A 16,820-nucleotide genomic window follows, 5' to 3' on the forward strand; every position below is an offset into this window, starting at 1 on the left:
CTTGTTTAGGCTCACTTAGTAATTATGAGAACCATAATAAAAACCCAAGTCTCATTATTGGGTCCTTTTAACCCAAATTTTTATCAACAGGCTACAAAATAGCATTCTACTTTTTAATAGGTCCATACCACAGCAATTGACTTGACCAGTGAAGCATAAATATGACTGATATTTTTTTATAAAAAGGAAATGATTTGGCTTTCCACATTAAAAATGCAACTGATTGCAATTTTGCAATTTTGGCATCTATAAAATAGGCCTCAGACATGGTCCCACTCCTTCTCACCTCAGAGACTGCTGGAAAGTTTATTTCAAACTTCTGTAAATGATCTTGTCTGTTCTGCTGGGAGCATGATGGTCTCAATTCTGTTCAGTTTTTGGATTCTATCTACTGCAGACACAAATTAACCGTTTCTGGCCAGCCTGTGCAGTTTTATTTCATAAATTGGATGCCCAAAACCATTCTTTTTGTTTGTTTGTTTTGTATATTATATGCATTTAAAATAATCATGTTTTATTCAACTACCAAGCTCATTAATATCACCGAAAAATAGAATGTTAGATCCAGAAAGGGTCTTTGGACCTTTGATACCAAGAAAGGTGACGGGATTTATCCAAAGTCATGCTGTCAGCCCCCAACACTACCAGAATAGAGGATGAGTCTGTTGACATGCAATCTGTTGCTTTTTCCTGAAGCAGCAGAATTTTTTTCAGATATAAATAATTCTATGTCCAATCATGGCATTCTTATTGGTCTTTAAAATTAACATTTTGGGCTACACAGAGGTTTGAAAAATTTTTAGAAAACAATAAAATCCAGTTCATCCTAACACATGGTTTCCAAGATAAACTACCAGCCTTTAGCTGGATTTTATTTTGAAAACCTCTTTACCATCTGTCTTCAGGTGCCCACTATGGCCAGCTCTTCCCAACTGCTTGCTCGGCATTTTAGCTTCCTACCTCCTTCATAGTACAGTTGGAGTTAGCGCCACACACATTTATTTGGCATCTACTCTTTGCCAGGGACTATGCCGGACACTCCGAAGTAAAGACAAAAACAACATGGTTCTCACCTCTGGAGAACTCCCACTCTTCTAGAGCTGGGTTCCATGTGCCCAAGGGTTAGATCTCAGGGGATCTGTGACTTTAATTGGGGGGGGGGGGTGTCTTTAACCGAAACTACGCATTTCCTCAAGTATTTAAAAGCATGAGTCTGAGAACAGATCTATAGGCTTTCCTATGTTATAAAGGAGATCCTCTATGATACAAAAAGAGCTGGAGGTCCCCTGGGTTAGGGTCCATAATGTAGACACTGTGAAATAAATGCAAATTTATAGAGAATAATGTCACAAGGGAGAGAATACTTGCTGTGGTCCCACAAGCCCACCTTTGTAGGGAGCTGTGGGTTGTGTGTGCAAAGGGGGTAAGACATGAGAGACCACTACCCAAAGGTAGAGTCAAGAGAAGTGATATCATGTGAGAGCAATAATTCAGGGGCCCAGAATGAAGGTGTGCAGAGTAGGAAAAGATTGGCTTTGAAAAGGCATGCTGAGCCAGCAGCAAGCTCTCTTGTATTGTCTGGAATGGCCTTGCCCATCTTCACCTATCGGAATCCTGCAGAATTTGGTCAAATATCACCTCTTCCAGGAGCACATTTTCCCTAGCTTTTAGTGCTCTTCGCCTTTCCCCAATTACCTTGCTCCTATTTATCTGTATAAACATGTACCCAGTAGAATGTAAGGCCCTTGAGGGCAAAGATTATGTTTTTTGGATTTTTTTCTCTAGTTCTCAAAACAGCATCTTAAACATTGGAGGCATTTCTCTGATATTTGTGGAATTGAAAGTATTTAATGTCATTTTTGGGGTCATCAGACTTTTTTTGTTTTTTCCCCATAATGAATATATGCAAACATTCTGTATGATGTTGGTCATTGTTTGGAAATCCTGGCTTAGTGCATAAAGATTCAATATGAGGAAGACCTGAATTTTAAGTTTTGCCACTGACACATGCCAGCTGTGTGACTTTTAATCTCTCTGTGCCCTTGACGCTTCTTCAAGACTCAAGTGGCAGAGCAGAAACTGCTGTGTGCTGCCCAGTTGCCTTTTCATCCCAGAGTTCTCAGTCCTACTGAAATCAAAGATCTGGTCCCACTTAGTAATTTTTGGATCCCAATATCCCAAATGGAATCCAAGAACCTGGACTTTATTTTAAATGTTGACTGAGGCATCCATGCTCCTTAGATAAGATATTTGAGCCTTGCAAGAAACTAAGGTTCTCAGGAGAAAGGGGGAAGAGAGGGACATGGAATGGGATATTGGGCCAGGGGGACACTCTACATGTCCTCCTTCAAGAGGTGATACCTTTTAGCCTTCTCCTTGCTCACCAAGTCACAGCATATTAACTTTGTATCTACCCCTCATTTACTCATGTGTGGACATGTTGTATTCCCCTAGTGGGACTCGGACCTGGGGAGGTTGTATGTTTGTGTGCTGACAGGTTATCTTGTGAGCTCTGGGGGGAGGAGGGGCAGTGTTTTTGCCTGGCTTTTGTCTCCTTCCCTAAGCACCTAAAGAGCACTTGAGTATAAATTGATTGATTGACATTCCTGAGTCTGGAAAGAGCTTCCATCAAAGTGCAGAAAGAGTCCTGCATGAGGTGGGGGGAAGTCTGGGAGCAGACCCTCGGGATGGAATGAATATGAAAAGCCTGATTTTACATTGTGGAGGCCTTGAAGACCAGACTGAGGATTTTTATTATCCCTTGATGGGCAAAAGATTTTTGTACTTTAGAAGATTCAAGATGAGAGTCGTACCTTCCATGCCTCCTTCAGCCTTACTACTAGGGGCTGGTTGCCTGGATTTCTTATTTCTCTCAGTTGAGTTCTCTAAAATCCCATTATAATTGCCTACCTCCTATTGTCACTTCCACAAGCATCCACAAAGTACCTTCTCTGGAGGGAAGCACCTGACTTGAGGAAACTTAAAGTAGCCAGAGAGAAAGACTGGCAACTGATCCATGGAAAGGGGGTTCAGGAAGGTGCAGGTGTTCTGTGAGAGAGGCTGTGTCCAGGTTTGTCTTGCCAAGGATAATCTTAATCTCATCCCAACTTTCCTTGCATAGCAGTGCACCGATGTTCACATGGTTAGTGACAGTGATGGCGACGACTTTGAAGATGCTCCTGAATTTGGAGTGGATGATGGAGAGATGTTCGGTATTGCATCCTCTGCACTGCGAAAATCACCAATGAGTGAGTACGGACACCCTCTGGGGTCCAAATTTAAATCATTGCACCCTTGGTTCACAAATAGACAGCAAATAAAAAGGGTTTCGCTGACTTCATGGTCTGTGGGAGTCAAATCTCGAGGGAGTGATCTAAGCCCCCTCCTGCAGCTCCTCCAGAGCTGGCATTCTCTGTGCCCCAGGGTTCTGATGCCTCCAAGAATATAGAAGAACCTTGTGTTCTGGGCACGATGTTGTTGTTGCCCACAGATTTGATTCTCATGCTTAGAATTCCCTGACTGATGAAAAGCTCCATCGTTTCCCCTGGATAGTAGGTAGGTAGGGTAAAGAAGCATATTCTTTACTTTTCTGTGGTAGGTGTCTCAAGGCAAGTTACCCTGTGCCATCCTTTCCTCCTCATCTTCCTCATAACATATCCACTCCCCAGGGATAGATAGAGGCTAAGGGTAAGGTTATCAAATGGGAGAAATATGGTGGCCAGGACTAGATCTACATTCAGACCTTTCTGTTTCTGAATTTCTGCCAGGATTTCCTGACATACAGCTACCTAGGATTTTCAATAAAATTGACTTTCTCACCCTGCCCCACACCCTCCCTCCCATTCTTTTCTTACAAATATTATTCGATTACAAATCATGTTTCAGCTTTTTGAAGAAAAATACCCCAAATCCCAGGAAATAACTGGCACCCGTTTTTTACGTTCCTCAGAGTGTTGTCAATAGGACTGACAAAGTATTCGGTCTTCTCTAAAATTCCTGTTCAGTTTATTTTGCTGAAAATCATGTAACATGTTTGCAGGATTGGCAAATGAAAGCTTCCCAAAAGCTGTGGCGCAGGCATTTATCTTTCATTTGTTTGCTTCTTATTCAGTAATGTATTTCTTAAATGTGGGGTTAAAGGTTATTTGTGTGTTTTTGTTTTTAATTAGTGCCCGAAAATGCAGAAAATGAAGGGGATGCCTTATTACAATTTACAGCTGAGTTTTCTTCAAGGTAGGGTTAAATCATTAACATATAAGCTTGATGTGTATTTCTGTTACTGTACTGTGGTAGACGGCTCTATTTTCATCATAGACAATTGACAGTAAGGCATTTAATGATCTCAAGGTTGAGTTTATATAAGAAATTATAGACTCCTGGCAGTGAAACATTCTCTAGGACTTTAAGGGCAGACATTTTCTTACTTGGCAAATGGCGGGGAGGGGGTTTTTTGGCATGGCTGTGCTACCTATTGCCTTCCACTGTAGCACCTCCACTCAAAAATAATCAGGGAGATGTTTGTTTGAGTAAGAACAATATAAATAAAACTTAAGAACTGGGCAAGTCATGCAAATCCTTAGTCTTAGAAATTTTTCATATAGATTATAATATAATTCTGCCCCATGCTTGAAAATAGTGTGTTCCCTTTGAAATTCAATTCTTACTGAAGAGGTAAGAAAATTCAGAAATGTGGATTGAGCAGCAGATTCTTTAGGATTGGAAGGAAGACTCCTTATCCATACCTTTTATTTTATGGAATCAGAGGCTTTTAGCCAGAAAAATGAAGGACCTTTAATAAGGCCTTCCTGGCATCCCCAGTCCAAGTCAGCCAGAGCCAGAAGCCAGGGCTCTCTACTTCTACCCCAATGCCTCAAGAAGCCAATGGAGGCAGAACAAAGAAATTACCTTTTTTTTCCCTTTATGGACCTTTAATTGACCATAGAGTTGTAACTACTCGAAAGATCCCATCCTAACCCAGGGAAAAGCCCTGAGATCTTACTGGGACAGAAGGTCATCTCTTTCTTGGGCCAGTCGCCAGATTAAAGAGCTTCCAAGGTCCTGAGGGATGAATGATTTTCCCAGTATCCCTTGGCCAGGATATGTCAGAGTTGACATTTGAACCCTGGTCCTCCTGGCTCTGAGACCAACCTTCTCTCTCTTTCAGACCAGATTGCTTCTTTTCAGCATTTTGAAAATGTTAATCTGATGAATGTCACTTTTATTTGTGTTGGATTACTGACTCCATAGTACCCTGTTCTCACTGAAATGTTGGAATAATGAACACTAATGATGTTTACTTGAAGGTGTTGGGAGATGTTTGAGAATTGTCTCTATTGGACAAGTTTCTATTCAGATATTTTTACCTTGTATTTCTTTTTTTAAAAAAGCTACAAAACATCAAAGTTAATATAAGATCCATTGTAATTCATTCATTGTCTTAATTTTTTCCCCTAGATATGGAGACTGCCATCCTGTTTATTTTATTGGATCACTTGAAGCTGCTTTCCAAGAAGCCTTCTATGGGAAAGCCCGAGATGTAAGTGACCTTGTAAGGAGGCCCTGTAATGTAAGGATACTATCAGGTCAGAAGGGCCATCTAGGGCTGAGGGTCACCCTTAAGCACAAAGCTCTGCTCAGAGATGAGCTGCACAGGGTAGGCCATTCCTTGCTAAGTTGGGGCTCTTTTTCCTTCTTCATTCTTCTCTTCAATGGCAAGGACTGGCTAGTGAGACCCACCTCCTTATTCTGCCTTGAAGGAGATTGAGTCACAGTGTGATTTGTGTGTCATTGTCTGAGACGAGACAGATTGGCAAAGTGGTTCCCAGACTCACTGGCATTTGTGCTGGGAGCGATCTGGGAGATCCTCTCGTCCTTCCAGAAGCCGAGCCCCAGGGAAGCTCTCACTTGTTCCTGGTGCGCTATCTGGGAACAGAACCCAATCCTCTAGCTCGTAAGCCGGGGGTGGTTTGCTCTGCATTAATCAAAATGATGACCTAGCCCACCAGCCAGTCACTTCTCAACACCACACACACACACACACACACACACACACACACACACACACGGAATAAATAGTGCTATATAATTGTTCTCATTTTTCAGACGGAGAAACTGAGGCTCAGGGAGGTCGGGTGACTTGCCTGCAGTTTCACTGATAACATATTGTAGAGCAGGAATTTGAACCCAAGTTTTCTGACAAGTCCAGGATGTCCAGCCAGCATCAAGAACCTATAATGACAGAAAAGGGCGCTCTTAGCGGCTGCTTCCCAGTAGTGACCCCTGGCCCGTAATGACCAGTGTGGGAGGAGGCTCAGTCATTTGTTCAGGGAGCACTTTCAGTATTCCTGAGCACCTGGTGGGTGCGGGGCTGGGAGAGAGCCCCCGGGTTAGATTACCCTGGTCCTGAGGGGCCTCCTCCCTCTCTCTGGCCAGGGCCCTGCGGCTCAGCTACCTCCTGGGTGAAGTCATGCCTGAGTCTCCCCCGACATCAGCTGTGGGCTCGTGTACTCCGTGTACAGTGGATGGGTCTCAGGGGCAGCAATGGGCCCCTTCGGTCCTGTATCCCAGGGCCTAAGCCCGGGCCTGGCCCACCATAGGCCCAGAAGAGGGGCTGCTGATGGGCTGCACAATGAAATGCGACCATCTCCTGGTGGCACGGTTATCACCGATTTGCCTCATTATTGAAGCCGTCTTGCATTTCTCCTTTTGTCAGGCTCAGAGCGAGCCTTTCTTCTTTTCTTTCTGGAAAGCTCATGAGTGACGCATATTTAGGAAAACTTAATTTCTGCTGCTGATAAGTCTGGAGGTGAAAGTGACCGATACTGTGACATTTGCTGAGATGGAAAGTTAAAATTTGTTTTCCATCCCCCTTAATATCCAATGTTTAATTTAAACCGTGGGAGGCGCATGAATTTTACCAGGGCAACAGATGAGCTTTGAGTACCAGCATTCTTCACTTCAAGTGAGAAATTGAGTTCCAAGAGTAAATAAAAACAAGATTGAAGGTTTAAATCCTCTGCTCGGCTTTTTGAACTTCTATACTCATTAAATGTTTATTGGAGTGGTGGGATTACAAAGGATTTGGGGAGCTTCATCAGCCGGTAGAGAGATAATCACTAAGTAAAACACTACATTTGATAAAGTGTTTCTCACGATGCCACACTCAATCCATCTTAATGAAAACCGCTTCCAGCTGATTGGATTGGAGAGCACGCCGCCGCCTGCTGCCTTTCAGCCTCCCTGCTCTGCCCTCGGTCAAACAGTCGCCCAAGCCATTGTGTTGCTCAGGATGCTTCTGGAAATGCCCGGGTCCTGGCTGCTGTCGACTCGGTTCTCAGAACCTTTCAGAATTGGGCCTTCGGCCCCGGCGTCTCCCCTCATGGAAACCTCCCTGGAGGCGTCCAACCCAGAGAGCCAGGGGCTCAAAGACTGGGCCTTGGGGCTGTTCTTCTTTCTGTCGTGGCTATTTCTTGGCTGCTCCTCCATCCTTCCCTTGCTTTCGGCCTAGGGCCGAATATGGAGCCTAAGGGCTGAACCCAAAAGTGCCTGAAGAAGAACCCCACTGAGAAGTCTGAGCACCCCCTTTCTTGGAGGCCTAAAGGCCTTGACCACCTGCCAGTTCTCCCTCTTCCCTGGTGCCAGGCACCCTGCCAGGCACTTTACAGCTGTCCCACTCAGTCTTCCCCACAATGTTGGGGAGGTAAGTGCAGGTTTTCATACCTTTTTTACAATTGAGGAAACTGAAGCAAACAGAGGTCTTGCAGGGTCGTGCAAAGGGGGAGGGTCTGAGGCCTGATCTGGACTGGGGACTCTTTTTACTCATTTCCCCCTCCCCACCCCACAAGGTAGTGCTCATTTGAATGGGTGAATTCTGGGCTAGTCAGTCAGTTTCACTCCCTTAGCTTATGCAACAAAAGCCCAGCTACTCCCAATGGGAATGAAAGCCAAATGGATAAATTAGATCACTTCCTCATAGCTTCAAGGAGTCATTATTTCATTAGCGCAGTCTTTCCCTCCATAGCCTCCTTTTACCTTGGCCAGGTGTTGGGAGTTTCTTTGGCCTAAAAAATTTCCCCTTTGGGGACTAACCTTGAGGCTATTCTTCAAATAGAACAGGATAGACAGATTTGGGCTTGAGATGAGAAAACATTTCTAAAAGTTAGAATTAACAAAAAAGGAGTTGCTTCAATTAGTAGTGGCCCAACGTCCTTTTCTGATTTTTGTAAGCATTCACTGGGACTCTGTCTCCTCCCCATACTGGAGAAGAAGCATGGTATACTGGACAGACAGTGAGACCTGGGTTCAAATGCAGCCTTTGGCCCTTAGTAATCAGGGGACCCTGAGCAAGTCTCTGAACTTCTCCAAACCTCAATTTCCTCACCTGTCAAATGGTGTTAATTAAAGCTATAGTACTTATCTCACAGAGTTATCATGACTTTAAATAAGACGATGTTTGTAAAGTATTTTACAAACTTGAACAGACTTGATAAACATCTGCTATTTCTATTACTGGAGACTAGTACTGAATCTCTTTTGTATCCGTCTCCCAGACAACCAAGTCCAGAGCCTTGCACACAGTAAGTGTCTTCTAGCTTTGTATCTCCAGGCCTGAGCATCAGGCCTTGGCCTTGACATTAAGGACTTATCAGAATTTTTTCTAATGGAGTGTTGGTTAAATCGTTAAAAAATTAGATCACTTTTCATCTTGTCTCCATCCCTCACTCAAATCAGAGAAATAGACAAACCCACTGAACACGGGAAATGCCTCCATTTTGGTTGTTCTTGTTTGGTTTTCCAAATAATTCCTGAAAGGCAGAAAAGTTTCTCACCCTGTGATAAGGACTGATGGGTGCTTTACTTTGCACCTAATCAATGCCACAATTCTAGAATGTGGCATTAGAATTGAAGGGGTCAGAGAGGTCAGCTGACTCAACCTTTCTATTTTACACATGAGTATACTGAGAGCCAGAAAGGAAAATTAACCTGCCCACAGAAGTGGCAGAGTTGGGATTCGCACTCTCCTCTGGGATTCCAAGGCCAGTGTTCTTGCCCCCTACTTCAGGAGTTGCTTGGAACGTAGAGGTTAAGTGCCTTCTTTTGGCTAGTCACCACACTGCCTGTCTCTCCTGTGATATTCGTGGGATATCACATGGACTGTGATATTCATGCTGCCCAATCCAAAAGCCCATAATAAAGTAGGCATCTCCAGTTGGCTATGCTATAAGCTTTTCACATCCTGCATGTCCAAAACTAAGCTTGTTTTCCTCCAAAAATCCGTTTCTCTATTCTGTTGAGGGTCCTACCATTCTCCCAGACACTCTGGCTCACAAGCTTAAGGTCGTCTTAAATTTTTTACTTTCCCTCAACCACATATCTAATCAGTTGTGAATTCTCTTCGCTTCTATGTCTAGAACAGCTCTTCAATCTATCCCTTTGCCTTCATTCACATGGTCACCGATCTAGTGACCTATCTCCTCTTCACCAATCCCTTGGCCTTGTCTAGTATCTTAATGGCCCAATCTTTATTCTCCCTCGTTTCCATGCCATGCTTTAGGGAATTGTCCCATGCCTCTAGGTTAAAATACAGAACTCCTTTGTTGGGCATTTAGATTCCCTCTGCATTCTGGCTCCAGTCTACCTTTGCAGGCTTATTGTTTATTATTCTTATCTTACTCTGGATTGAACAAAACTGATTTCAAAATTTCATGTGTGTGCCATTCCACCTACTGTCTCTAAACAGGTTGCTCCTCATCCCTCCAGTTGTTGCCTTCCCTCCTCCTCCTCCCAGCTTTAGGATGTGCTGATCCCTGTCAGGGTCTGTTATCCAGGACCATCTCTCCATTTCCTTCTTTTTGGACTTTACTTATCTGCACCCCAGTTGTTCCTCAGAGAGCATAAGTCCCAGAGAGCAGGCAAGGTTCAGTTTGTCTCTATCTCCTCAGTACCTGACACAACAGATGCCTGATGAATGGTGGTTAACGGTTGAATGGACGTGATTCTCACCTTGAAGCTTTGAAAAGTGCTTCCTTCCTCTTTAAAAATGGTGCTTCCTTCTAAGGACTAAACTTTTGTCCTGTCCCCTTTTGGGTGCCACACAGACTGGTTGTCGGGTTCTCTCTTCTCCAGAAGTCCCTTCTGGGTGAAATTCTGTAGCCTCCTCCTTATTGCTCCAGCAAGTCCCTCAGCTAAACCCAGTCTCCAGGGCTTCGCATGTCGGTGACTCATCAGTGACTCTGGTTCCAGGAGTTGCTATAACCTTTCCGTTTCCCTCAGCATGCAAAGCTGAGAGAAACGGTCTCTGGGTTGTATCCTTTCTTCCAGAAAGCGGAGTGAAGGCAGAATCTTGGCCAGTAACTTCAGTGCATTTCATTCCCCTGTTAATGTCATTAAGGTCCTTTCTTACTTTAAATCTGATGGTCCCAACTCTAGGTTATGTGATTGTTCGCAGTTTAGTCTGGAGCTGTCTTTTCATGTCCTCGTCCATGGTCCTTCACTTAGGATATCAGAGGGCTCACCTCCAGCCCCGCTGACCTCCCTCTAGGCTTGAGCTCCACATGTGGCTTTTCCGTTTCTACTGTACTGTTCTGTGATGGGGGTAAGTGGAGCTTTTGTGTTGATGTCAGAGGCCCTTACAAGATGGTGAGCCCCGGGAGGCCTTGCAGGACCCAAACTGGGGTCTCGCAGCATTTCCATCGATCTGTGTCTGTCAAGGAAATGGGCTCCATCCATTCCCATCTCGCGGATGGGCCTCCCTGCCTTCCAGGCCCTCTGCGTTTATCAGATCATCTGATCTAGGTGTCCCTTGGCACTTATCTCCTTTGTTTGATCATATGATTTGTTTGTGGTTTGTGAGCTTCTGTAGAGCAAGATCTTATGGTAGATACCTTCATATCTGTAGGGCTTTTCCTGAACGAATGGGAAGTTGGCTTCTAATCCCACAAACCTAAATTAAACACCTACTGTATACAGAGCATAGCAATCATTGCATGGAATTTAAATCAGACCCATCTCTGCCTTTGGGTTCATGCACACCTAGAAATGGGGTGGGGGTGGGGGGAAAACAGGCCCGATACAGAGTCAGAAAAATGGAGAGTGTATTCAGGGAATGGGGAGTGGTCCGATGGACTGAACCTGGGAATTTATCTGGAGGGAACAGATTGGAGCCATTTTGGAGGGGGCTTTCCTTGCATTCCAGGCGAGAGTTTGCCCTGTGTCATCATCATTGTTATTTCATCCAATCATAGAATGTCAATTTGGCAAGAACCTTGGCAGCCTCTGGACCAACTCCTAGGACAAAGGCATCTCCTCTACAACATGCTTGAGAGGTGGTCCCCATCCTCGACTTGACGGACTTTGCCCGGGGAGTTTCTTCCTCTAGTTGGAAAGTCTTCCTTGACCTCCAGCCTCACCTGGCTATTTTGCAACTTCCCCCTGTGCCACCTGATTCTGCCTTTAGGGACCACCCGGAACAAAACTAATTCTTCCTCCCCATTGTAACCTCTAAGACACTGACAGACGGTTATCACACCTGGGTATGTTTTCTCTTCAGAGTTATCCTAGAAAAAAAAAGGGGTGAACGTAAAGTCTCACCCTAAGGTTCCACAGATCACCTTTCAAAGTACACAGTGGGGGAGGTGTGTGTCAGCAGCAATTCACCTAAGTAGATCTGAGGATCATAGTGGACAGTAATCTGGATTGGAGTCCTTGATGTGTCTTAGTAGTTCAGAAAGTTCTCTTAGCCCTCATCAAACTTGTCCCGGAACGGGGAGGCAAAGGACTCAGTGCTCTCTCCCTCGGTTAGACCACAGCTGAGGCACTTTGTGTTCAGGCCTGGGCACCAGATTTTAGGAAATTGGAGAATGTCCACAAGACCGTGACTCTGGAGAGCAGGACTAGGAGCCCTAGGTAGAAACTGCACTGATGCCAGTTTTGACTTGAAGTAAGAAAATCCCCCTTGAGCAGGGAGGTCACTTCCTGAGCCCCCAAGCTTCCCCCAGGGAGCATAGACAGCCTTGGGGGCAAAGATGTCCCTCGGGAGGCCATGTGGCTGCTCCCAGGGGAGCAGGGCAGAGGCCAAGCGCGCCTTCTCCAAGCCCCTGGCCCCCCAGCCTCCCTTGTCTCCATCCCCGCTGAGCGGCTTTGCAGCGAGGCGTCCCAGCTTGTTGCTCCCGGGCTATGTGATCTTGGCCGAGATGTTGCCCTGTTGTGAGCCTGCGTTTTCCTTCTCTTGCCTCCCTCAGAGCGCGGTTTGGCGGGGAAGCTACAGCCGGCTCTAATGCAAAGTAGAAATGCTGAGTGCGGCTCCTGGCCCCTGGGCCATTGCCATGGCTTCTGTCACCCTGTAGCTTCCGGGGCTGTTGCCTAACCCGTGGGCTTGGGCACTTTCTCTCCTTCTCCGGGTGCCAAGAACAATAGTCAAACCAAAGGGAGTGGCATTCAGCCCGGGGTCAGAGCCCGGGGCCCCACCTGCCAGGGTTTCCTGTTGCTCTCCTTACCTTTCAGGGGAGTCGGAGGAGCTGGGCTTGGCTCTGCCATCTTGGCTCCGCCCGCTGGTTCCTGCTGTAAGAAAAGCGGGCCTTGTGCTCTTGTCCATCCTGCTTTCTGGTGTGCTGGGGCCCACAAAGGGCAGAGCCGCCCCAGTCCTCCTGCAGTCGCCCGCCTGCTGTGGGTGTGCTCCTCTTCTGGCAGGTGATTTGGGAGGGGAAAGGTGGAGAGTCTCCTAAGGAGTCGATAAAGCTTGGGCCAAACCTGGGATTGCATTGGCCCAGGCACTTCTTGAGAGGAAGCCCCTTCTTCCAGTTCAGGTCAGGACCTTCCCTTCTCCTTTGAGTCAGAGAATTGCTAGAGCCCTGAGCCTGGCAGACAGCCAGGATAGGTCAGAGGCAAGAACCCAGGGGATCCTGACCACTGCCCTACACTGTGACCCTTCATATTCTGGCCCAGACTAGACAAGTGCTTCTCATTTTGCATTGAGTGAAGAAAGACCGTTGTAAATGGTCTCGAAAAGTCTCTGGAAGCCAGGTTCTGTTTTTCTGGGCTTTCTAGTCCAGCTTCTCAGGGCAGACACGTGCTCTGCAGCATTGTTGTCAGGTACGGCCCCCTTAGCCCCTGTTGGCAGCCACGAGTTAGGCTGTCTGCCTTGTGCCCCGCAGCAGGTACCCGAGGTGTCGTGCTGAGCCGACTGCCCAGGTGATTTCTCAGCAGCAGCATCTTGATTCTCCGGTTCCAGGCTCTCGCTGCTGTGATTTGTCTGGACACTGATGAGTGTCCTTTTGTAGCTTCCTTAGAGATTTCCTTCCTATCACCGATTCTCAACATTGTTTTGAAGTTAGCCTTTCGTTCTTCCTAGTTTTTGTTAGAAAACAGAATATTAGATCTGGTCCAAAGAGGCCCAATATTCTGCCTCTGATGATTCATTTTACGGAGATTCCAGAGAGAGGCAAGTTCTTCCCCAAAGTCACCTAGGGACTGAGCGACTGAGCCAGGGCCTGGGACTGCCCAAGGGGACCTGGGAATGTTTCCTTCCAAATCAAAGCGATACTTGGAGAGACACAGACACAGAGATAGAGAAAGGGAGCGTGCAATTGTAGAAAGAAACTTGATCCACTGACCATATTCAGGGCCTGGGAAGCCTTTGACCTCTTACTGGGTCAGCAAATTGAATGTAAGGGAATGGTCAGACAGGCTGTTTTTGCCTTTCCTGAAAGAAAGAACCTGCTGCAGAGCCCTGCGGGTTGTCAGCCCAGCCTGATGTTCCCCATGTGTCTGCCCTCCTCCCGACTCCTCCCACTATCTCCTGTGTGCCTGCCGGGGCCGGGGGGCAGCACTTGCCAAAGGTGTGTCACTTTTACGTGCCCGCTCTCAGAAATCTGCTTATACTAGCAGAGCCTCATTAAAATGAACATAGATCATTGAATGACAGACCTGGAGGGAGCTTAGAACATGGAATGGCAGAGCTGAGGTTGGGGGAAAACTTGGAGCAGATAATATCAGAACAGGATGGGTAATATTAATAATATTAATAGATAATAGAATGGCAGAGCTGAGGGAAGAGTTAGAGATTCTTTAACTCACCCTCTTTCAAAAGAGAAACGCAATCATTGTGAGAGAAAATTACCCAGCTGACTATGGTTAAAGATGCTTCTGCCTGGTGCCCACCATCTCTCGTGGTGGGCAGCTCTGGTCAGCTGAGCTGAGACAAGGACCTGCCCTCAGGGAGAATTGTTAGAGCAAAGACTAATTGCCAAAGGGCCAGTGAGTGTCTGGGTGGGCTGATTGGAGGAGGAGAGAGTAGACAAGAACTCGAAGCAGGGCACCCAGGACCTGGGAACTGAGAACGTGGTGCCTCAGGGAATAGATTTGTTCTGATTGACTAAGGGCAGACCAGGAAGACTTGGCTGGCCCCACTGTTTTCAGAACTGTTGGACCACATGTTTGACGCCTCTGTTAAGAGAGGGACTTTTTGAGTTAGGCCATAGATCTTCATCTCAGGCCCAAAGATTGTTCCTGGCACAAAAAGGCCCTTTGTAGGAAGCACAGAATTTGGGGGATTTGATGATGAGAAAACTGAAACCATCAAGGGGAAGGGATGGTCTCTAAGATTCCCAGGTTGAAGGGAAGATTTGAACAGATCCCCTGATCTTTCCATGTTTCACTCAGAAGCATCTCTTAGCCTCCTGCTCCCACAAGAAAAGCAGCCCCCTGCCATATTGACAGCCAGCCTTTGTCCAGTAGAGAAACGTCCTTAGAATCAACAGCGTAATGACTACCCACATAATGGGAAGTCACCACTCTTAGAAATCATTTTTGCTTGGGATCGTTTGCTTTAAAATAATCTAACACAAGAATCATGGATGACTTGTCCTTAAGATTGTAACACTATCCAACAAGAAGTGAGCAGATTTGCTTCTTATTCCTTCCACAAGCATTGAATGCCTCCTTGGAGCCTTGCATTTTTCTCTATTTTACTAATTTCTTCAAGTCTTTGAGAAACTCCTAAGTTGCATTTGCAACCTGGAGCCAAATCAGGCTGGTGCCTGCTTGGCATTTCTCATCTGCTGAAATAGGATTTTTTTTTTTTTCTGGTGATCTTTAGGGTTGCAGATTTGATTGCTGGGTATACCCAGCAAGTATGGAGGGGTCTTCAGAAGGGTAGCAGCGTTGGGTGCTCTGAGAACCCCCTCTGCTTGGGCACTTGTTCACTTACTATGTACCCTTCACCTCCATTCACATCATCTTCTGACACTGCCCCTAAAGCATGGAAGAGGCTCTCGGGCCTTGAAGGACATTTGAGTGGCCCACGGGCTCTGAAGGATGTGGCCAAGCTTCAAATGGCCTGAATGATTGGACTCCACACTAAAAAGTTGTCACAGCTCATGGTCTTGTGGTCACTACCACTCTTAGTCAATCAATGCACTCTTATCAATAAAGACTGACTCCTGATGATTAGAGAGACCGATCTATGCTGGTAGAGATATGAGCCCCAATCCCATGCCCCAAAGGCAAGGACCGTGGCCATACATGGTCTGAAACAGCTGACCAGGGAAACTGAGCACCTCCTAGCTCCCGGTGCCCATTTGCTGACTCTAGATGAGCCACGCAGAGAGAAGGCCCTTCCCTCCCCTTCCCCCCGCCTTTTCCTGGGCTGCTGCAGCTCCTTGTCCTGCTCAGGTGTTAGCTGATCACATTACCACTTATGTTCCCATACGCTGGTACGGCCTCCTGATTGTGCCATCTGCCCCTGCCATGCAGAATGAGCTGCTTCTGCCTTCCCCAGAGTAGGGCTCAGCCAGCCAGTGACCAAAGCCTTCCCAGGATTGCTTGCAAGCCTTGGAGTCTGAATATGTGTGTGCAGGGAGGTAAAAATCAAAGCGTGTTGTCTGTCCCTGCCCCTCCTTCCCACTCCCCACCACTACCACCATCGGGAGACATTTGAGCTCAACAGATGTGAACAAGCTCAGATCCTCTGACCCTCTCATTCCCAGCTCTGTACAAGCCCAGCATCTTTCCAGGATGCTTTCTTCAGGGCCCACTTTTGTACATTGAATTTGGAGTTGAAAACGGGCTTCACTGCAGTGTCCTTTGCTGGACTCTTCAGTTCACAGTGTCCTTGGAACTTACACAGTTGCTCCCGAGCCTTTCTCTCCGCGTTCCCAGTGAAAAGGGGGGCGAGCGAGCCGTGCCAGCCGCTTACCACAAAGCAGACCCGCCACAAAGGAAAGATTAAGGGTTTAGAGAGAGGTCAATGTGGGTTTTTTTCTAACTAAACACTTTCCTAAAGTTTCCTTGTGGAAAAATAATGAAGTCATCTCAGAGTTTTTAAAGAATTTTTATTTCTCTTTCACCGTCTGCATTCGCTTGTCTTCTCAGCATGGATGTTTAATCTTTCGGGGCTTTGTGAATTGGCCCAAATGAATAAGTGGGGAGCTGTCTCTCTAGGAGCGAGAGGCTTATTCTAAGGCCTTAATCACTGAGTAAACACATCTTTGCCCTCCCTCTCTTACAAGGGCTGGATAATAGTCGGGATTCTAGCACAGTAACCTGGATATTGCAGGGACCAGTGCTTTGAAATGCAGAGTGGCTGATCCTCCAAAACAGACAGTGCCTGATCTTCGCCTGCCTCTTTCTTCTTTTTAAATTAAATATCACCAAAGAGATGCTGTTTTATTACTTGATATTGTGCATCCGTGGCCTGGATTTTCAAGTTTAGTTTCAGTCAACATTGTTGGCTGCACTTAGGTGGAACTCGGCTTGTTGGGCTTATTAACGGCCTTGCCGGGCACATGTGTGTTTTGTTTTGAAGAGCATTTAAATTAAATCAG

General features: G+C 46.2%; 1 protein-coding gene across 2 annotated transcripts in view; it reads left to right on the forward strand.

Annotated features, from left to right (window-relative positions):
- Window positions 1-16,820, forward strand: part of FAF1 (Fas associated factor 1) — a 402,722-nt gene that overhangs the window by 301,663 nt on the left and 84,239 nt on the right. The window contains exons 10-12 of one of the 2 annotated variants that reach the window (XM_051999721.1): window positions 3,122-3,248; window positions 4,170-4,233; window positions 5,455-5,536. In XM_051999721.1, the coding sequence (XP_051855681.1) occupies window positions 3,122-3,248; window positions 4,170-4,233; window positions 5,455-5,536 (273 nt within the window). The remainder of the gene's footprint in view (window positions 1-3,121; window positions 3,249-4,169; window positions 4,234-5,454; window positions 5,537-16,820) is intronic. The other variant, XM_051999722.1, reaches the window with a different exon arrangement.

This window comes from Antechinus flavipes, chromosome 4 (assembly GCF_016432865.1).
Source record: "Antechinus flavipes isolate AdamAnt ecotype Samford, QLD, Australia chromosome 4, AdamAnt_v2, whole genome shotgun sequence".
NCBI lineage: Eukaryota > Metazoa > Chordata > Mammalia > Dasyuromorphia > Dasyuridae > Antechinus > Antechinus flavipes.